We start from the raw sequence: 23172 nt of genomic DNA, 5'->3' as shown, positions 1-23172 counted from the left end.
CATCTCTCCAGAAAACGTATTACATTATTACATTCAAGAAAAGCATTCAGGCCCCTCTTGAACAGGCCCCTCAACCATCAGAACATCCCGTGGCACAGAGTTCCATAGTAAATCTTATGGTAGATGGTTACATAGCACAGCTGGGAAAAAAACAAGTTAAACCAAGAGATGGGAGGGGATGTGAATTAAGGAAAGGGGTACGCTACCCATTTTTATAAGCATTAATGTTATTTAGTTCTAAGAATTCATCCAAATCATCAAATGTTCCTGCTGCGACAACCTCCTGAGGTAGACTATTCCACAGATTCACTTATGGTGAAGAAGCCTTGTCCATGGTGAAACCCTCTTTCCCCAGACGTAGAGGATGCTCCTTTGTCATGGCTGTAGGCTTAGGTTTAAAAAGAGCAGTAGAAAGATTTCTGTATTGACCTTTCATGTAACGTATTTGTACACTGTAATTAAATCGCCCCCAAGGGCCCTTTCACATATCCCTGCCGATCCCATTTTCTACACCATGCCGGAGAGAAACTGAGGATAGAACCGATTCCATAGACATCTATAGGATTGTTCATATTCATCTGGCACATGTCAAATAGCACTGGACAGGAAAAACACTATATGCTATGTTTTTCTATCCAGCGCTATTAGTCTATAGACACCAGACCTGGTCACTAAAATGCACATACACATCTATCAGTCGTGCCGGGCACAACTGATATACGTGCACCCAGCCTAATGTGTCTTATCCAAACTTAAAGAGGACCGCTGTCACCACCCCAGACATGCCTGTTTTAATAGCTTCATGCATTCCCCATGTAATAATTCTGGAGCATCTATTCTTATGTCTGTATGTTGTGCTATTCCTTCATTCATAACTTCTAGTAGAAATAATAAATTGCTAGCAGTCTGCAGTAAGGGTACAGAGGGGAGGTAACCAGTTGGGGGGTGTCCCGCCACAGTCTGAAAATGGTAGCACTGATTGGATAGAGTCAGTCTGTGCAGGTACACACCTCCAACTGGTTACCACCCCTCTGTACCCTTACTGCTGACTGCTAGAAATTAATTATTTCTACTAGAAGTTATGAATGAAGGAATGGCACAGCATACAGCCATAAGACTAGATGCTCCGGAATGGTTATTACATGGGGAATGCATGAAGCTATTAAAACAGACATCTCAGGAGCGGTGAAAGGTCCTCTTTAATAACTTTAAATTTGTTAAAGGGGTTCCCCGGGCTTTTAATATTGATGACCTATTCTCAGGATAGAAGTTCAAATAGTAGATGACGGCAGCATATTCTTCCACTACTGCAGTGCTTCTCAAATAGTGGGGCGCGCCCCCCAGGGGGGGCGCCAGGCTCCGTAAAGGGGGGCTCGTTCAGGGCCGGCCTTTGGGGTGTGCGGGCTGTGCGGCCGCACAGGGCGCCATAGCAACAGGGGCGCCGGGCGGCCGACAGCTCGCAGTGTAATATGCGGCAGGGAGATGAGCGCTTCCATTGTGGAAGAGCTCATCTCCAGTCTGATCAGAGGCCGGCGCAGGCGCTGGCCGCGATGTACGGAGCGGGGGCCGGGACTGGGAGGAGGAGCTGGGGGCCGGCAATAGCGGTGGGGTCACTGTACTATAGCCCCACCCCTCCCTCCGGTATACTAATATAAAATGTATTATTGAATTAAAAGTTATTAAACATGCCCCCCTCACTCCTAATAGTACCGTATATCCGAATTTCTTCTGTATAATGCGGGCAGGCAGGCCGGGCGGCCCTCAGTGATGTCACGTGCCTGCGCCACCTGCTTTATGAATGAAGCAGGCGGCGCAGGCACGTGACATCACTGAGGGACGCGCCGACCGCCCGGACTGCCGGCATTATACAGAAGAAATTCGGATATACAGTACTATTAGGAGTGAGGGGGGCATGTTTAATAACTTTAAACGGCGGCGGTGGGCACACGGAATCTGTGGATGGCACAGTTAAGGGGTGGGGGTCTGTGGATGGCACTGTTATGGGCTGGGGGGGCACTGTGGATGGCACTGTTAAGGGGTGGGGGGGTCTGTGGATGGCACATATATAACAGTGCCAGCCACAGATCCCCCCTATAAGTGTCCGTCATCCACAGATCCCACCATAAGTGTCCGTCATCCACAGATCCCACCATAAGTGTGTGTCCGATCCACATTTTTCTTTTTTATTCTCTTATACGTTAAGGATACAGTGTTATGCAGAGGTGTACTTATAACAATTTTATAGACAAATGATACTATTTACAGTTGCGCGGGGGGCGCGAAATGTTTTCTTCTTCCTAGGGGGGGCATGACAGAAAATAATTCAGAAGCACTGCACTACTGCGTAGTCGAAACGTTGCTGCTTTTATTGGCCCTTTTGTACATTTTCTCATGGAATAACTACTAATAAAGAATTTTTGTAAGAATGTGCTGCCGTCATCTACTATTTGAACTTCTATTTGTGGACCATCATGGATCAGGAGTCAGAGACGGGCTGTTGCATACCTCCAAATATGAGTCACTAAGGTACAGAAGTGCTGCTCTATATAGAAGGTATTTCACTATTCTCAGGATAGCTCCTCAATATCAAATCGGTGGGTATGCCATACAGCTGATCGGTGGGTGTACCGGGTGTCGAACCCCCGCCGATCTGATATTGATGACCTATCCTGAGGATAGGTCATCAATATTAAAAGCCCGGAGAACCCTTTTAACTTGTCTTTGTACTTTAAGCCACCCATTCCTTTCATTACCTTGTCCATAATTCTGGTGCATTTGCAAAGTTAAATCTACCTTTTATATTCTTTGTAATGGACATCTTTGTCTGTTTTAATGCATCCCAAGATTTGGTTTCTTAGTGGCTATTTTACTGAGTTACTAAAATTATCCTGACCTACGTGCTTATCCTTACATTAGCCAGTGGTCTGCCCATGCCTTCAACTTCTTTAAATCCCTTTGTAGTACTACATTATTTTGCTGTGCACTTATTTCCATACAGAGCTTCGTAATATTTGCAACTATTGAAATACTATGTAAGCCCTTTATAAGGTCATTAATAAACATACTGTAATAAAAAGCAGAGGGCTTAATACTGACTCTTGCAGTATCCCACCCCAATCTGATGATTATATCTTCTGGGTAAGAATTGTATGAGTTGGTATTAATTTGTGTCCATCATAAACGATGGGTAGCTTTTATTTCTGTTTTATGTCTGGTAGTGATCATTGAGTTCTATGGAAAGCTGGATACAACAATCTTGGTCTGTCACTGCAACCCACCCAGCCTGGTTTTAAAAATGGAACGCAACTTATTCCCACACTTGAAAAGTTTCATTTCACATAAGAAAACCATGTTGAAAACCACTGAGCTCTTCACGTGATTGTATCCTTGATTTTCTGAATCCTTGTAGTAACGGGTAAATGCACTAGTTCTTAAGAGTCCACATACTTCTGGCAGAGTAATGTATAAATGTGATACATTGTTCATATAGGGATAAGCATTTCTATAAGGCCAATCTGTCACATATTTAGTTTGCTGAATGACTGTTTCATTCCAATGCAAATCCAGATGGTATTATGATGTCTCAGCAAGCCAATGTCTTCTACTGGGCAACTGTGGCTGGGAAATATCATTCTAACGTGAGTGGCATTCTGCCCTATCATTTTGAAAGAACATTGCTGCATGCGGGTTACAAACAGCATGGTCAGAAACTGCTGGAAGACCCAGCAATGACACTAGAGGGTTTATACCAAGCATCAACAGGATAGGGGATAACTAACTGATTGGTGAGGGTCTGAACACTGGGACCTACAGGGGTCCCATGTTCCCATCCTGATGGAGCGACAGGAACAGTATGTGCCCTCTGCTCCATTCATTCTCTAGGGGACAGCCTAAAATAGCTGAGTGCTCTACTTGGTTATCTTCAGCATTCTTGGGTTTGGTGGGGGTCCCAGTGGTCTAGCCCCCATTGATCAGTTTGTTATCCCCCATCCTGTGGATAGGGGATAGCTTTCACACTTGGCACAGCCCCTTTAAGGATACGGCCAAACGTCCAGGTTTCTTGATGCAATTTTGGAAGCCAAATCCAGGAGTGAATTACAAAAAAAAAAAAAAAAAAAAAAAAGTGAAGTAGCCTCTGTCTTTTATACTTTCTAAAAATGTGTACTAGACTCCACCCTCATTACATGTGTTTGCTTATGTGGAAAAGGGGCCTTTGAGCCTCCTAAGCCATAAGGCTTGTGTACCACTGCAAACCCTTCACCAAGTGACATAAGACATGTCTATGAGTGGAAGTCAAGAATACATGTGCGTAACTGACTTCCTGCTCAGCACAGAGCATCATACCAAAGTCATATTGCTCACTCTTGAGGCACAATATTTCTCAGCCAAGATCAATTTCTGCAAACAGCAGCACTGTCACGGCCCCCCAGGTGACTGAGGTCAGGAAATCAAGGAGATTGCCTGAGCGTGGAGGCATCTAACAGCCTCCTTGATTTCTCTTGATTCAGTGTTGATAGAGTTAATGACCACTTCCCTTTTCTCAGCTGTTGCTCAGTGGTCATCACTTCTACCCTTTATAGTCTGACCCCCCCCCCTTCTGACTAGGCGGTAGATGGCTTCATTTGGGTTTGGCAGAGCTGGTGTGAGTTTGTCTCTGGTGTTCCTGCTTGTCCGTCTCTTCTGAAGTTAAGTGTCGCGTTTGTATTTGTTATATTCCCTGTTGTTGTATCTAGGCCTGAGACAGAGACTTCCATTCGTCCATCTGGGGAGAAATGGGTTGTCTCTGGTCCTAACCTTTTCCAGGGCCTTATAGGGAAATCAGGGCCTAGGTATCCTCCTTATGAATATTCCTACCTTCAAGGTCTATTCATATTGATAGGTAGTCAGGGTCCGGATTAAAGTTATCTAGGAGGTGACCTGTTTCTTCCCTAGTTTCCAGGCCCAGTTACTGTTCCCCTTCCCTCCTGTGTTCAGGGTGGAGTCCCCCCCCACTGATCGTGAGAAGCACGTTGCACTGTGTGCTCAGACTAATCAGCTGCCCTGTCCCTCTCACAGCATGAATCTGACATAAGTCAATTAGAGATCCTACTGCTACTCCCCCTTCCTCCCTCTGTTCTATTTAGTATATTAAGTTGGACAAACACTCGTTCAGCTATTCCTCCCGACCCCTAAACACATGCGTGCTCAGTTTAGCAAAGTATATCTGGCCATCTTGAATTTCACTGTCTCTTAACATCTGCCATGATGAGAGAGTCACACATGTTCGATGACTGCCTGGCGCCATCAAAATTGGCAGGTTTGGCTGACAATCATCTAATGTGTATGGCCACCTTTAGTGTAGATCAGGGTGCACAACCTTTTTTGATCTGAAGGGTCCATTGTTCTAATTCAAGGGACACAGAACTTAAAAAATTTTTTTTTGCCATGTCATAGTGACATATCAAAGGTTTTGATCATTGGGGGTCCGAGTGCTCAGACCCTCACCGATCGCTAGGAGGAGAGAGAAGCGCTCAGATAGCATGATCTCTCTTCTCCGGACAGGAGATAAAGTGAAGATGGGCCTATAGACTTTCTATTGAGCCCATCTCCTGCATAGAGGGGAGAGAGCACAATATATAGCACTTCTCTCTCCTCCTTTTAGCCATCAGTGGAGTCTCTATGACAAACGTTTTTTGAAAATCCAGTGACACTTTAGAGGAAATGTATAATTCCTCCCATACCAGTTGTCTGGCAGAAAAAAGATGCGAACACCAAGGGAGATTTATCAAAACTGGCTTAGTTTCCTATAGCAACCAATCAAATTCCAACATTTATTTTCCAAAGGAGCTCTGAAAAATAAAAAGGTCGATTCTGATTGGTTGCTATGAGAAACTAAGCAAGTTTTCCTTTACACCAGTTTTGATAAATCTTCCCCACCATGTTCCCCCCAACGCCCTTGACATTTTCCTGGAAATAGGGCGTGACGAGGAGGCGGGGCCAGCGGGCCCATCATATTTCTCTTCTTTTACACCAGTTTTCTGGTGTAAAAGAAGACTGAAATCTACACCAGGCAGGGCTTGGCATAGATTTCAGTTTAAGTGCACGGACGGCCAGAGCTGCGAATAATTTATGACAAGGTGCGAGTCTTCTGGCAGTGCAGGGGAGTGTAAAATGCTGGTCTATGATACATCCCTCTTTAAGCTACTTAAAATAGGAAGGCTGATCATCCACAGCCATACTGCACGGACACAGCTTCTGTGCCCATTTCATTACTATGCCACTGGTTTCCAGCACTTTAAATATGCAATGTGGTGTACTTCTGTGGACCACACTGCTGGCACAATAGGGGGCACCCTGTTGATACTATTTATAAATGGCGGACCAGAAATAATGTATTTTATGCCTTCTCTGACTGCCCTTCTGCCTATTGAATGATAATGCTCACTTTTCTCCAGTGACACAGATATAGCCTGTACTACATCTTGTACTAAGCAGTGAGCACTTTCTTCTGAAGGAAATGACAGTGACACCTGTCATCACACAGGTATTTGGAGGTAGGGACATTAAGGTTCCATGGTTGGAGAAGACAGTCCTGGGTGCACAGGCAGGTGATCAGCAGGTTTCTGTCTAGCAGGGTATTATGTGGCAAGTTAACCATACTGTGGTAAAGTACTGACATCTTCCCCAAAGTGTGATAACACAGAAAAACATTATTGCTTTAAAATGCCAATCATTAGGTCAAGCCTAGGAAAATTAGAGTGAATATCATTCCATTAAAAAAGTATACATTGTTTGACTAATTACTCACTTTCCAATTATTAGCCTTTTTCCCAGAGGGTGGAGGGGTGCGGGCATTAACATTTTTACCTTTGCATTGTATGACCTAGTTGAAGTGACAGATGATTAATCTGACCCAAACCAAAGCTCCTCTTAATTGGGTCTTGGAGAATTTCCAAGTGAGAAGCACACACTCTTGGTTAATCATGCCTTGGACAGGGAGAGATACTAAAAGTACAAAACTATATATTCCAGCAAAACAAAGAAATCTGAAAAGCTGAATTGCTTGTTACATTTTAGCTATCCACAGGCTGTAATTTGTATCGTTTCATATGGTTATCTAAGACAGCAGGCAGAGAATAGAACAGGGGAGAGAGAACAGACTTGCTCTGCATTCCTGGATTATGCAATATTGGATAAAACAATGTACTTAATTCACTGGAGACTGACTAAAACCTGATACAACGTGATGCTTTATTTACTGACTCCTGCATAATACATAGACAAAGAAAAAAACAGGCTGCATGCTCATCTCCAATCAATACCTATGGTACTAAACAAGGATTAGTCCCCCGGTGGCATCCAGAGCCATAATGAGATCCACCAACCAACTAAAAGAAGCCAAGGACACAGATAGCAAGGGGAACAGCATATGGGCTCCAATACATCAGCAGAGAGCACCCCCTTCTCCCTAAGAATCCAGGGATGATTGCAAGACGTGGAATGGGGTTCTCTGGGCTACAGATATTGAAGTCATATCCAAAAGACAGGTCATCAATATCAAATTGGTGGGGGTCCAACACCCGGCACCCCCACCAACCAGCTGTTTCAAGCTGCTGCAATACTGGGCACTATACAGTGTATGGCGACTGCTCCATACACTGCTGTAGCCATGGCGGTGAATGGGCGCACCGCTTCAGTATGCCGGCACCAGAAACGATAGTGTACAGAGCCTTCTGCTTCTGTCTGCACAGTGTTAGATTCCAGGAGTTGGACCCCCGCCAATCCGAAATGACCTATCCTGAGATAGGCCATCAATATCAGGAAGCCAGGGAACCCCTTTAAGGTGGCAGTGTGTCATCTTATATACTGGACCCCTCTGCAGCTGTATAAGCTGGATATATAGTATGTCCACCCCTGATGGGTTTTGGATAATGTGCCATGCAACTGTAAACTTTTGTATCATCCTATCATAAATGCCATTGAGACCTTTCTAATAGTTTTCTACATTGCTGCAGGATATAGCGTAACATTAACCAAGCAGGAAATGCTCAGACCCACATGCAGTTGTGCATATATATAGGGGAGCAAATCCTGCACTTGTGGCCCGTTGCTAATGGCGATCCCCAGCAAAAATGCATACAGGATATATTGGTGTAAATAATAAAATGGATTTTTGTCAGTAACCGCGGCACAGTAAATCATATATTCCGATATAGTGGAGAGCAGTACTGCTGTATAGTTTTACAGGGAAGGAGTGAAGAAAAAAACCATACCTGTTAGTAGTAGAAGACATTTGTGAAGAAAAGGTTATGGAAGAATAATGACAAAGAAGAAGGTAAGAGATGTCGCCGCTTCCTTGACAGATGTGCACACAGCATATATTACAATAGCTCCTTCCTTAGGCTCCACAAGGGCAATGCCTGGCCTTCCCAGAGCCCAAATTATTCATTTCCTGAAGAGATAGGAAACAGATGTCATTTGTCTAGGCTAAAAAAAGCAAGAAGCCCTGGCACCTACTTATACCGACCTCACATAATCCACATTAGGGCAGACTATAAATGTTCTAATCATTCCAAGACAAGCATTTTAGGAGGTTCAATGTGTGAAGAAATATCAGTCACATATGGTTTGAGGATCTAAAGGACTACACAGGTATAAACATACAAGAGGCAATGGGGAGTAGTTTCATGTTGCTTAGTAAGTAGTAGTCTGCAAGGTATTCCCCAAGACACATCTGCTTAGTAATACAACACCGCTACTGAACTGCATCCGGTTCTGGGAGGGACAGAGGGGTGAAAACTTAGAAATCATTTGCACATCGTGACTTGAGACCCTGGCCCTCTTTTTCTGACAAACATTTCATGTAGGCCTCATGCATATGACCGTCGTTTTGGTCTGCACCAAAGCCGCAGCTTGGATGCGGATCCATTGACTTCAGCACCACCCAGTGTGCTGTCCGTTGCTCCGTAAAAAATAAAAATAAGCTGTCCTATTCTTGTCCGTTTTGCGGACAAGAACAGGCAGTTATATTAATGGCTGTCCATGCCGCAAATTGCGAAACGCACACGGATGCTATCCTTTGCGGACCGCAAAGCAAAAAAAAGGTCGTGTGCATGTAGCCATATGTTGAAAAAAAAGAGCTGGTAGCCTCATAAATGTGGCATTCAGGATGCAATAGCTTCAGAAGAGCCCTGATGTGCTTACAGTACAAACAGTATACAAAGTAGGAAAACCAGACATAGAAAATAGCAGCATAAGCGATGATTGACAGGTTTACATAGGAACCTGCAGTGTAAATATAGTTCTTATTGTACATGTTACAGGCATATGTACGGACAATGGTTGTGGAACCACTGTGCCAAGTAAGGCTACTTTCACACTGGCGTTTTGGCTTTCTGTTTCTGAGATGCGTTCAGGGCTCTCACAAGCGGTCCAAAACGGATCAGTTTTGCCCTAATGCATTCTGAATGGATAAGGATCCGCTCAGAATGCATCAGTTTGCCTCCGTTCAGTCTCCATTCCGCTTTGGAGGCGGACACCAAAACGCGGCTTGCAGCGTTTGGATGAGTTTCGTCAGACTGACAAACGGATCCGTTCTGACACACAATGTAAGTCAACGGGGACAGATCAGTTTTCTCTGACAATAGAAAACGGATCAGTCCAACATTGACTTTCAATGGTGTTCAAGACGGATCCGTCTTGGCTATAGAAGACATAATACAACCGGATCAGTCTTGGCTATGTTAAAGAGAATACAAACAGATCTGTTCAGAACGGATGCAGACGGTTGTATTATCTGAACTGATCCGTCTGTGCAGATCCATGACGGATCCGCGCTAAACGCGAGTGTGAAAGTAGCCTAACTGGTTTGACTTTGGGCCAAACCCTAATGACGTTATTCTCACGCCTCCCTGGTAGTCACCCTTTAATGCCTGTACAGGGATGTGGACTTCACTGCGGGTTAGCGACCAGACTGTTACCTCCTCGGATGTACTTGGCAGCTGACTTACTAAGGTCAGAGACAATGGTGAAAAAACCAGAGACACAGGCATGGCAAAAAACATGGATCACTGACTGACAAACAGATTAGAAACCCATGCAGACAGAAGCAGGAACCCGTTCATACATTGGTGCTGCAAAATCCTGATCACACTTGGAAAGAGCTGCAGGAACCCTTCACACTCAGTAAGAGCAAGGGAAACTGGCGAGTAGACCCAGAATGCACAAGAGTTAGCCATATTTGGGTAGATTTATCAAAACTATTCTATGTTTTTATTTTTCAGAACTACTTTTAAAAGGTGCAACTAAGGCTACTTTCACACTTGCATTGTTAACTCCAGTATTGAGATCCAGCAGAGGATCTCAATACTGGAAATTAAACTGATCCATTTTGATTTTGCACATCAGGATGCATTAGTTCCGTTAGGATGCGGTTGTGTGAAAACAAAAATGTAAAAAAAAAAAATAAATATCCGTCACTAAATACATTGAAAACAATGTAAGTCAATTTTTGACTTTCATTGTTTTCAGTGACGGATCCATTTTTTTTCTCTTTTCATGACCAGACACAGCCACAGGTTGCAACAGTTGTGTCCGGTCACAAAACGGAATGCTGCCAGAAAGAAAGACATCCTGATGTATCCTGAATGGATCTCTTGGCATTCAGAATGCATGAGGACAAAAACTGTTTTTTTTTTTCCAGTATTGAAATCATCTGCCGGATCTCAATACCGGAAAACAACAACGCAAGTGTGAAAGTGGCCCAAGCCAGTTTTTCCTTTACACCCTTTGATAAATCTTCCCCACAGACTTCAGGAATTTCGTCAGAGACTTCAGGGAGAGACTTCTGGAACCCAGACATACATAGATTCTGGACGGCAGTGGTCAAGACATCTCAACAGAAGGAAGCACAAGACTGTCACACTGTCAATAACAAAGGTCAAGAAACAGAATACATAGAAAGACATGATTGCACAACCAGGGCAGGTCTTCTCACTAAAAAGTAGTGATGAGCAGCATAGGTAATATTTGTTTTTGCGATATTTCACAAATTTTGCCCTAATATTCGCCATAAATTCACAAATTCTAGAATTAGTGATCTCCAGTCATTATTTTCTTGATTACGAAAATCGGCAATGAAATATGCGCATGGCTCACTTTTGCTACATTTTTAAGCACAGTAATCCCTATCACAGCACAGGAAAACAGACAGCAAATGACTTTTTCAAAGACGAAATAGACACTAATCCCGATCACAGCACAGTAATTCCTATCACACTACCTAACACCCCGCATTGGAACCTATCAGCTACACTATATCACTATATAACCTACACTGACTATCTCCCACTAACTATCTGTATTATATGAGCTAACTAAGGCTACTTTCACACTTGCAGAATAGACAAAAAACCAAACCAGTGGAATTAATATATCAAAAATGTCATTTATTATAAAATATATAAAGTATGGAGAAACAACAGGATGGTATACAGTGTACGGAGAAGCACAGGGCCAGTGACACCAAGACCACCCCCAATAAAACTGTGCAATATAAGGCACAGGTAGGTACGACCAAAAGATAAAAACGTAAGGCTCAGGGATAACCAGAATGATGTAACATATGAAGGTCGCCCCCAATAGGGTTATGTACACAAGGTACCACAGACCAGATCTGGTAAACCATGGCGTACATACACCAAAATTCATAGGCACCAAGACCGACCAATGATAATAATTCCAATTAATGAGAATCACTGGCTGGAGATCAGAAATAATATGCACCTAAATACAAGGGACCCACTATGGATGCATACAAGGGTACCCTGTAAGATGTATGGAGCTGTACTAATGACAGGACGTACCTGAAGACATGGTGGCGGAGTGGATGTCAGACCTGTGCCTTATATTGCACAGTTTTATTGGGGGTGGTCTTGGTGTCACTGGCCCTGTGCTTCTCCGTACACTGTATACCATCCTGTTGTTTCTCCATACTTTATATATTTTATAATAAATGACATTTTTGATATTAATTCTACTTGTTTGGTTTTTTGTCTATTCTGGATGTTGTACAAGTGGTAATCATAGCTGTCTAAGTTGACAGAGCTGCCTTTTTGTAGGTTAATAATACTTTCACACTTGCGGCAGAGTGATCCGGCAATCTGCATGCAAACGGACAGCATTTGTAGACGGATCTGGATGCATTGCAAGAACGGATCCATCTCTGTATGTCATCCGGAGAAACGGATCCGTTATATATTTTTTTCACGGATCCAGCATTGCGGTATTTTTAATGCTGGATCCGGCACTAATACATTTCAAAGCTGCGGTATTTCCTCTGTCCAAAACGCCAATGACTGAACTGAAGACATCCTGATTCACCCTGAACAGATTTCTCTACATTCAGAATGCATGGGGATGAAACTGATCAGTTCTTTTCTGGTATTGAGCCCCTATGATGGAACTCTGTGCCGGAAAAGAAAAACGCTAGTGTGAAAGTACCCTAACTATCTAATGTAATTAACTAAGGATCCAAATAACTCAGCAAAGCACAGCAATGACACTGCGCTCTCAGAACTGCAAAAAAACAGCAGAAAATGGCTGCTGGGGAGTTTCCTATATAGTAAGGGGTAGGCAACAGGGGCGTAACTACCATAGCGGCAGACCATGCGACTGCTATGGGGCCCAGTCTTAGTTGTGATTTTCTACTGGAGGTGAAAACTTGGTCAGGACTCTTCCCTCTAAAATGAACAACTTTCAGCAAATGAAGCAGTGGAAAAATGGCCCAAGGGTCATTGAAAAGGGTTTGTCCTGTGGTGGTGGGGGGGGGGGTACTGGTTTGATCCTTGCTATGGGGCCCTTACTTTTCTATGTACGCCACTGGTAGGCAACTTTCCTATTGGTTGCTAGGGATGGTGCTAAGCTCAGACAAAGATATTGCAGCCTTCACCTTGGCCCACAAGCAAGAAGCAGTGAGGGTACTGATGGGGAAAAAAAAAAAAAAAAAAAAAGTCTATAATATATTTGCGACTACGAAGATATAGCACTATATTTTAGATCTGCGAATTCTCAATGTGACGATATTTGCGATTAGAATATTCGCGATCAACACTACCCAAAAGACTAATCCATCCTCTGGATAGGTCATCAGTATCTGATCGGTGGGGATCCAACATCCGGGACCTCCGCCAATCAGTTGTTTGAGAAGGCACCAGAGGATAGGTCATCATTAAAAATATATCAGAAAACCCCTTTAGAGGATCTCCTATGCCATCTGTGCAGGACTCGCAGGAATTCTCCATGAGACCCAGAAGCATTGAAACAGCTTTTTACCTGAAAATACTGTATCAAATATTAAATAACACATTTCCCTAATCTCAGAGCCTCAGCCTCTATCCCAAGATCTAAGGTTAGATATCATACGAGACCTGACAGATCCATGAAATGAGTTGGTGGTAGAGTTGTTGCGATACCAAATTTTTGATTCGGATTCGAAACCATGAAGTATTGGTATTGCGATACTCGATACCATGCAAAAAAAAATAATGGCGAATCGCGCATTTTTTTTTTTTTTCTGTTCCAGCATTCACCGCATAGATTTTTAAAATATTTTAATAGTTTGGACTTTTCTGACGTGGCGATATGCAGTATGTTTATTATTTATACATTTTATATGTGAAATTGGGAAAAGGGGGTGATTCATACTTAATATTGGTGTTTTTTTTTTGTTTTGTTTTTCACACTTATTTAATAACTATTTCCCCCATTAGGGGCTAGAACCTGGGATTTGTTTCATCCCTTGTCCTATTTACCCTGATAGAGCTCTATCAGGGTGAATAGGACTTCACACTCCCTGCTGCTCTGTGCACACAGCATCAGGGATGTTACCATGGCAGCCAGGGCATCAGTAGCGTCCTGGCTGCCATGGTAACCGATCCGAGCCCCAGCTGTGTAATCCTGGGGCTCCAATCAGAAGCTGCCACTGCACCACCAATGAGGGGGAGGGGACCCTGTGGCCACTGCCACTAATGATTTTAATACTGAGGGGGGGTTGAGAGGGGCCGGCGCACTGTGCCACCAATTATTTTAATGGGGTGGGGGGGTTGAGGGGGGGGGGCGCAATGATAATTACCCCTTAATACAGGAGGCGGATACTGGCAGATCAGCGGCAGTTAACCCCTCAGGTGCCACACCTGAGTGGTTAACTGCCGCTGATCGCAGCTCCCTGTCAGGGGCAGGGTGCCGGCAATGCGATTCTGCTGCCGGTACCCGCCTCCTGTATTAGGTGTTAAAGTCTACTTTTCCTGGGTTCGGACTTAGTTAAGTATTAGGCTACACAGAGCGGCGCCCAGCGATGTCTCAGCACTTATTAGTCCTGGGCGCCGCTCCGTTCGCCCGCTGTGCCCTATTACTGTCTCCTCTCCTGCTCCATATGCTAATTATCGGAGCAATGGAGAGGGGACATCCGCTTCTCTAGTGGGCGTTCCTTCTCCTTGGTGTAGCGCTGTCCAATTGCAGCGCAGAGAGAAGGAACGCCCACTAGAGAAGCTGAAGTCTCCTCCCCATCGCTCCGATAGTAATTAGCATGTGGAGCAGGAGAGGCGACAGTAATGGTGCACAGCGGGCGAACGGAGCGGCGCCCAGGAATAATGGCGAGTGCTGGGACATCGCTGGGCGCCACTCTATGTAGGAAAAGTCCTATCATTGGTGGTGCAGTGCGCCTGCCCCTCTCTTCTCATTGGTGGCAGCGGCACAGGGGGAGGGAGAGTGCTCATGTTCAGAGATACTAGACTGCGCAGAAGCGCAGCCCAGCATCGAAAAAATGGAAATCCCGGTATCTTATTGATACTGGGACAAAAGTATCGATTGGGTATCGAAATTTCGATACCCGCAACAACCCTACCTGGTGGGATTGTTCAGCTCTAGTTATGGAAAATCAACCAGAACAGAAGATATTTCATATAATGAACCATATACCCCCAGAGAAGAATCAAACTCAGCATGTTGATTAGTCTAAGGTTTTGATAAGACCTACATACATAGTTACATACAATGATCTTTTCAGCCATTTGCAATTATCATTCAGGGACCCTAAAGGAAGCAGTGTCTGACCAAAGGTCACTGCACCAGCCTAGTCAACAAGTATTTGGTTTCTGCTGGGTTTGACTGTCAGTCCCATGTGTGAATGTCTGACCAGCTGGCAAGCAATTTATCTGAGCCCTTCTCGTTTTACTGTGAAAATCATAGACATTCACAGGGATGTTATGGTATGGATTTTAGAAGTAGCATGTGGACTAAATAATGTATTTTTATGTCAACTGTAAAGGGCTTGTAAGGCAAAAAATTACTTTTGAACAAGCTGTTGTACAAAGGTAAAAAAAAAAAGAAGCATACTCACATCACTGATCCTTCGTTGCTCCTGTTCCGTCGCTGCTCAGTCAAACACTGGCTGCAGTGGGGACCTGTATCAGCCAGTGACTGGCTAAACAATATTTCCTGTACTTTGTGAGGGACCAAGAAGCAGAGAGCAGCTGGGGACTCTGGAAAGGCAGGGAATCAGTAACGGCGAGTAGGCTTTTTTTTATTCATTCATTACAAGTATTTTTATTTGCTGGACAATTCATTTAAACTATTCAACCTTCACGTCTCCATAACACTAACATTGCAATGCCATATACTGTAAAGTCCAACTTGCAAGTTACCAATTTGTAAATCGACATTTTAAAACAAAGCCATTTCTGCTGGCATGCTGCAATTACAGCAAACTGAAAAAAACTGAAATTTTTATCAAGTTCTATACACTGGTCAGTCAGATATCGATACATAAAGATTTACTTCCGTTACAATGTAAAGGACATTAAGGGCCAAGGCTTTTTTTCTAATGGAACATTTACAATTTAATTTGCTCTAACAGTAAACTTTATTTAGAATTTGAAAAATGAAACTGGTACAGTTTCAAGGTTTTCTGTCTGTACAAACAATGAAACAAAGCAGCGTACAAGAAAAAATAGCAAGATACGTTGTGATGGGAAGGAAATAGCAGATAAGCAGTAAAAGATAAGAGATTGGGTGCATAAGAATACATACCCATCTATGTCATGAAGCGATTTAAAAACTAAGGGGGTCATTTATTAGGACTGGCGTGTTAGATGCCGGTCTTAACCCCTATAGCTGGCGGTGGATCCGCCAAAGTAATGAAGAGGTGATAATACGACCGGCTGCATCCATTAGGAACGGGTCCGGTTGTATCAGCTTTAAAATAACCATGACGGATCCGTCATGAACACTATTGAAAGTCAATGGGGGACGGGTCAGTTTTCTATTGTGTCAGAAAACGGATCCGTCCCCATTGACTTACATTGTGACAGATCCGTCTTGCTCTGCACAAAATCACTTGCAGCGTTATTCTGTCCGTGATGGGGATGCAACCAAATGGAACGCATTCTGGTGCACTCCATTTCGTTCAGTTTTGTCCCCATTGACAATGGTATACTGCGTACTGCTAAATAAATGATACTTGCTGTTTTCCGTTCAAAAAACAGAAAAAAAAAAAACGGAATGTATTTGTATATAGAGATTAGTCTGTAGGTACCAGTACATTCTGTATGTGAAGACAATCCTTAAAGTTTTAAATCGTTAAAGGGGTTTTCCCATCTCAAGGTTTGTGGAATATTGCTAATATTTGCTACAAATCCTATTTAAGTGTAGGTCTCACCTCTGGGACCCACTCCTATTTCCAGAAGAGGGCCCCTGCAGCTGCGCAAGCATAACCACCCCCCATTCACTGCTATGGGAGTTCCAAAAATAGCCGAGTGCTGGCTCAGCTGTTTCCAGTAGTCCCAAAGTGTTAAATTGAGTGGTGGCTAGTCCTTATGAGGCTTGCTCGCAATTCTGTGCCATGGGAATTTCAGAGAAACTTAAACCCATTTAAGTCTGTGGCTTAACTAAGTTTTCTGCCATCTATCCAGCAGGTCCTGGATTAAAAAAAAAAAAAATTTAAGTTTTTTAAACGGATGACCTATCTTCAGAATACGTAATCAGTATCTGATCGGTTGGAGTCCGTGACATCACTGGTAGAAGGCCACGTCACTCCCTCTCAAACAGCTGATCGGTGGGAGTCCTGGGTGTCTGAGTGCACCTTTGAAAAGAAGAGGGGCCAAACCATAACTCCACAGAGGAGGCCAGAAATTCCTTACAGCTTTGGAAAGCGCATGGGGCCTAGATGGGCCCCATAGCAACTGTGCGGTCTACCTCGATTAGCGGTACACCACTGCTTTCTTGTATATAAATGTATACCAGCATCTAAAAGCGTTGACACTTTAACAGCCCCAAATCCAGCCAATGGAAAGTGTATGAGGAACAAATGATCGTTACCATGGGTAGATGTGAAGGGGATGAGCAAGAATTTTTCTGCTCGCATAACAGATCTGATCAGCCAACAAACAAGCGTTTGCTCATCTGTCGGCTGATCTTGCTCTGTTTTCCCTGATTGGGAACGCAAATTGACATGAAAGCTCGCCTGCCCAATAACTGGCCGTGTAAGAGGGCCTTAGAAGGAGAGTGCACATCTAGTAACTCGTTTTAAATATGGGTATAACTCAACAATAAGATCCCTTGCTAAATGTCCACAGATTGGTAACAAACCCCAATAATGACTTTATTTCTACAGCCATGCACAAAACGTTATCGGGTACAGTGAGATACAGTCATTATAAGATACAATATAAACATAATGCTGAAAACAGACAATCTAAAGATAAATGGAGGAGGTGATGCAATAGGAACAAGGGTCTAACTTTTTTTTTTTTCACTGATCCAGCCAATACCAGCACACAAGATTAAATGAATATGTATACACAAGGGCAGACTCACAGAATGGAACAGCCTCCCTCCCCTAAGATGAAAAGCTCTGAGGTTATAGATGGGTCAAAGACTACTTTAGGAGTTTAACCATTCAGTTTCTTAATCCTTGTGGAGTTAAAGGGCTTCTGTCACCCCACTAAACAGTTGTTTTTTTTTGGTTACTTATGCCTATAATGAGATTTATGCATACATACTGTAATTAATCATTTTGGTTCAGCAGATTCTGTTAAAAACGTACTTTTAAAATATGCAAATTACCTTGCTACCAGCAAGTAGGGCGGCTACTTGCTGGTAGCAGCCGCATCCTCCTATCCTAAAGACGCCCCCTCCGCATGCTGATTGACAGGGCCAGCGAACGGGAATCTCTCTGCTGGCCCTGTTTGCATTCAAAATCTGGCGCCTGCGCCGTACCTGTCTTCAGTCGGAGCAGGCGCACTGAGAGGCGGACGCTCGCTCGGCCGCACCTTCCTCAATGCGCCTGCGCCGGGTGTAGATGTGACGTCATCGGCGCAGGCGCTTTGAGGATGGAGCGCCGAGCGAGCGTCCGCCTCTCAGTGCGCCTGCGCCGACTGAAGACAGGTACGGCGCAGGCGCCAGATTTTGAATGCAAACAGGGCCAGCAGAGAAAGATCCCGTCCGCTGGCCCTGTCAATCAACATGCGGAGGGTGCGTCTTTAGGATAGAAGGATGCGGCTGCTACCAGCAAGTAGCCGCCCTACTTGCTGGTAGCAAGGTAATTTGCATATTTTAAAAGTACGGGACTGTGAAAAAACGCGAAGGCACACAAGATTGTCATCCGTGTGCGCGCGTCCGCGTCCGTTTTTTTCCTATCATTTGCATGGCAAACTTGACTGACTTTTTTTTTTTACTTTCCTTCATGTCTGCTGATCCTCCAAAAATAAAGGAAGACACATGGAAACAAAAACGGATCATGGAACAACGGAACCCCATTTTGCGGAACGGAACATAACGGTCGTGTGCATGAGGCCTAAGTGTGTTATTCAATTACTCAAACCCCCCCCCCCACACACACACGTGCCGGGCCCCTCGTCTCCACCTGCGGGGCCCCTCGTCCCCGCCTGCCATTGGCTGTCGTCCCCCCCCCCCCCCCCCCCCCCCCCGACACCGGATGTTTTTGTCCGTGTACAGGGAGAAGCAGCAGCGGCGGTGCAGGGACCAGGAGTGGCGCAAGTATTTTACCTGTGAGGAGCCCGGCACATGTGGGAGGGGGGGGGGGGGGGGTTGAGAAATTGGATAACCCCTGTAAATCGGCACATAATCGACTCCTATGGAAGTGTGTGGATCCTAACGTTTAGGAAATGCATACACATGCATGCATATACAGCAACACATTAAAGGCTTGTAAACATGCAAACATTGGGGACAGCGTGATGCTAATATCTGTAAAGCCCTGCGGAATATAGTAGCGCTATATAAGTGCATAAAATAAATAAATATTTCACAGAAACAGGTGGAGCTTAAAACATAGAATAGCTCAATATGTACGGCAAGCACAGAATCCATTTTTTGGGCATGGATACGACTGCTCTAAGGAACAGCAAGCTGTAGTTACAGCCCAGCATGAATTTTTTCAAACATCTCCCCATCCATTATTAATGCTGCGGGATCCCCATTCTGCTGCTAACTCTGCGCTCTTTCTATCTGCACCGCCGCTGATTGCAGATGTATTTCGGAACAGTATATTCTACTAGCCGTGGTGAGAAGGTACACTGACACATTCTCATTCCTACTGAAGAGTATGTATGACATGCTGTGTCCCTGGAGACATCTTCAATGCCAAGCTTTGCCAGGGGGTCCTCTATCATACTGTAAATACATATAGCAAAAGAAAGGTTAAATCAGGATTCGCAAATTGGATCTTCACCCCTCCCTCCCGATGGCTCCCGTCTTTTTCCCCTCGCATGGCTGCTCTTCTGTGCTATGATTCTCTGATGTGCAGTTACTCTTCCTTCACTCGCTACTTCTGAGTAAATCCAGTTACTGACCCCATTCAGCATTTAACTCACAACCTACCAGATAGCACTCAGGAACAGATGACAGATTAATCCTCACCAAAGTCAGACATGATGATTATTTCCATCCTGGGGTCTACTGAGGGGTATGACATGCCATCAGGGCTTAGGTCATGAGTTGAGTTACAATACATGTTTATCCTAACCCATCTGGTTCTTGGAGGAAGGGCACACAGGCAAAACAGTGGGATAACACATCAGCCCAACCCATTTCTTCTTCCTGGCAGAACATCTTCAGCTGAGAAATAGTCTTTGGTTGTCTTATATGCACAGAATGTTTGAGGACTACCCAAGGTCTGGAAAGTGAGGACCCATTTACACAGGCCAATACAAAGGGCAACAATTTGTTCCCAATCACTGCCCGCTGGTAGGAGCTGCATTTACAAGACACAATCAGACCCTCAAGATGAACAATTGCTAATACATCTCAATACAGATACATTGTCTGCCGAGGGCACATCTGTGCCGACAAATGATATTATGTGCCACATAATTGACCAGCTCACAACTTTTGCTTATTCTTTAGAGTGATCGATAGATCATTTACACACAGCAATTATTGGAAACGCGAGTACAGTAGCAAAGAACCAGAGCACTCAAGTTTCCAGTAGGCAAGTATAAACTAAATTGGTATGGAATAACGCATTTCGGGGGCCAAACGGGTCCCTTTATCAGATTCAAAACCAATATAAAGATACAAGACATATTGGCTAAAACAGTTTTACTAACAACTTCTTGTATGCATTTTTAATCAATTAAATTTTGTAATACTTTTAAAATTTATCATTTTTCTATATGTATATTAAAAAGGTATTTTCACCATGTTCTCTACACAGTGACACAGTGAGAGGTTTGGTCAGGGGAAAAAACAAGCATGTGCTGCTGGGGCCGGTTTACAGCCAGGTGAGGTAAAATACAGGACCGGATTTTAAATGCCGGTCTTGGTTTTGGCAGCACCTGGCTGTCCTTAAATAGGCACCTGGGCTCAGAGAAGCCATGTCTCTGTGTTGGGATCTGGGAGCCTTGTGTCTGAATGAAGGCTTGCTACCTGTTTGGCATGAAAACAGGTTGGTGCTGCTATGCTCAAGGACTCTGAGGCAGAATTGCCACATGGTGTGAATTACCACCAACAACGCAAGGTGACTTTCTTGATTATGACTCCTTGTTTTGTCACTTACCTAAAGTGTGACTAAAACACTGAACTGTTTGAGCCAAAGAACTTATTGTTGCCTCTATACTGCGTCCGCTAATCCTGTCTACCAGAGCGAAACCCCACAATTGGTGGAGGATGCGGGTATATGCAGGGAGACTGGTGTGAACCCCGATATTTTTGGTTTCTGCATTTTTCAGGCATGGTTGTATGTCGTACATTAAACCAGCTGTATTACAACCAGTGCCCCACGACAAAATGGAGGCTGTCGTGAAGGCCCTCATGGAGGCTAATCTGCAGCAGCGAGAGACAAACCTGCAGCAACGCGAGCCTAATAAGCAGCAGCAGGAGACTAACCAGTTGCTGCTACAACATGTGATGGCTTTGCAGACAGCAGGAGCAACCCTGAGCGTCCACGATGCCCGAAAAGCAGTCAGTGCCGCGATTCCTAAGATGACCCCCGCAGACGACATCGAAACCTACTTGGAAATGTACGAGAAAGTGCCCATCAGGGAAAAAGCAACCCCGTAACCAGTGGGCTGAGGTCGTCGCTCCGTTCCTGGCATCCAATTCCCAGCAGGTGTATTTCAACTTACTAGATGTCCGGGCCCAGCGGGTGCATCAGTGGGGGGGGGGGGGGGGTTCATGGAGGAATATCTCACACCATTACTGAAAATAAAGGAGCCCGAATTGCGACGTTCAGAGAGTTGGGCACTCAAGCAGAACACTTGCTTAAATACCCCAGCCCTTTACTGAAGTATCATATTCAATGTGGCTGTTGCTGGTACGGCAGCACAGGGCTCGGGCCTATATGAAATATAGGCAATGAAGATCATGTGTAACACTTATCTAGTGGGACTAAACAAGAAACCCGGATGTTTTCACAGTTTTGTACAGTTAACCATGTCATTCATTATCTTTTCAGTGCTCTTAGCTTTTTTCAGAATGACTACAGGCACTGAAAGATGGGTTTACAGCTTCAAGGGTATAAATCTAAAGTTATATATGACTGAGAAATAAACCAATCATGATGGCTACAAGATCCCACAGGAACAAAGCAACACATCTATATATGAGCTTGTTGCAGCATGTATAGCGCCTCGGCAGTTTTTTTTTAATACTAAGCCACACCTCTAACTCCGCCCAATGACAAGCTATACCCATCCATTCTGCCCAGTCCCCTTAGAGACCCCACAAAATTGTTATTCCCCCTTACTGCCCTTTAACAGTAGTTTTGCCCTCTTTGTGCCCCCACACAGAACAATGCCCCCTTAGTGCCCCCACAGTAGTTATGCTCTTGTGCCTCCATCACAGTAAGAATGCCCCCTTAGTGCCCCCACACAGTTATGTTCCCTCAGTGCCCCCCTCAGAGTAATAATGCCCTGTTAGTGTTACCACAATTATGCTTCTTGAGTTAGTGACCCCAAAGTAAAATGCCCCATAGTTCCCCCACAGTAGACGGTCCCCTTAGTGCCCCCACACAGTAGTGCTGCCCTCCCACAATGATGTTGCCCCCCTAGTGACATTGCGCCTGCTGAGCTGAGCAAGAGCGCACAGGCCAGAGGATGATCCCCAGCTTGTGTGCTGCCCTACTCAGCCCAGCAGGTGAGATGACATCACTGCACCGCGCCTGCTGCTGGGGAGTGCACACGCCAGGGAATATGTCCTTTCTCAATGAGCTAAATGACTTCTACGCTCGTTTTGACAAGGACAAAGAAAAGTCTGCCAAAACTATACCGTTGGACTGCCATACCCTCACCATCACAGATGTCCATAACGCACTGAGCAGCATCAACACTTGCAAGGCTGCTGGCCCTGACAGCATTCCTGGACGTGTGCTGAGCAGTTTGCAGGGGTTTTTACTGACATATTCAACCTGTCGCTTGTCCAGGCAGTAGTACCAGCGTGCTTCAAGACCTCCTCCATTGTGCCTGAACGACTATCGCCCTGGAGCACTCACGCCTATAGTTATGAAGTGCTTTGAGCGACTGGTCCTGGCACACCTCAAGTTATGTTTGCCCCGAAGTAATAGGAGTACAGAGGATGCTGTATCTACAGTACTTCACTGTGTATTCTCACACCTGGACAACAAGAATACTTATGCAAGAATGCTGTTTGTTGACTTCAGCTCAGCAGTCAATACAGTCA

The 23172-nt window shown here is 44.5% G+C and overlaps 1 protein-coding gene across 5 annotated transcripts in view; it reads right to left on the bottom strand.

Moving 5' to 3' along the window:
* Positions 1-23172, bottom strand: part of HOMER3 (homer scaffold protein 3) — a 177161-nt gene that overhangs the window by 64655 nt on the left and 89334 nt on the right. For 3 of the 5 annotated variants that reach the window (XM_040417427.1, XM_040417428.1, XM_040417430.1), the window contains exon 2: positions 8253-8431. The exons of the other annotated variants lie outside the window; for them this stretch is intronic. In XM_040417427.1, coding sequence (XP_040273361.1) covers positions 8253-8272 — 20 coding nt within the window. In that variant the 5' untranslated portion in view covers positions 8273-8431. The remainder of the gene's footprint in view (positions 1-8252; positions 8432-23172) is intronic. 5 annotated transcript variants of the gene reach the window in all.

This window comes from Bufo bufo, chromosome 2 (genome assembly GCF_905171765.1).
Source record: "Bufo bufo chromosome 2, aBufBuf1.1, whole genome shotgun sequence".
NCBI classification, from domain to species: domain Eukaryota; kingdom Metazoa; phylum Chordata; class Amphibia; order Anura; family Bufonidae; genus Bufo; species Bufo bufo.
Note: the sequence above shows the minus strand (reverse complement) of the source record. Positions and strands in the feature narration are given on the sequence as shown.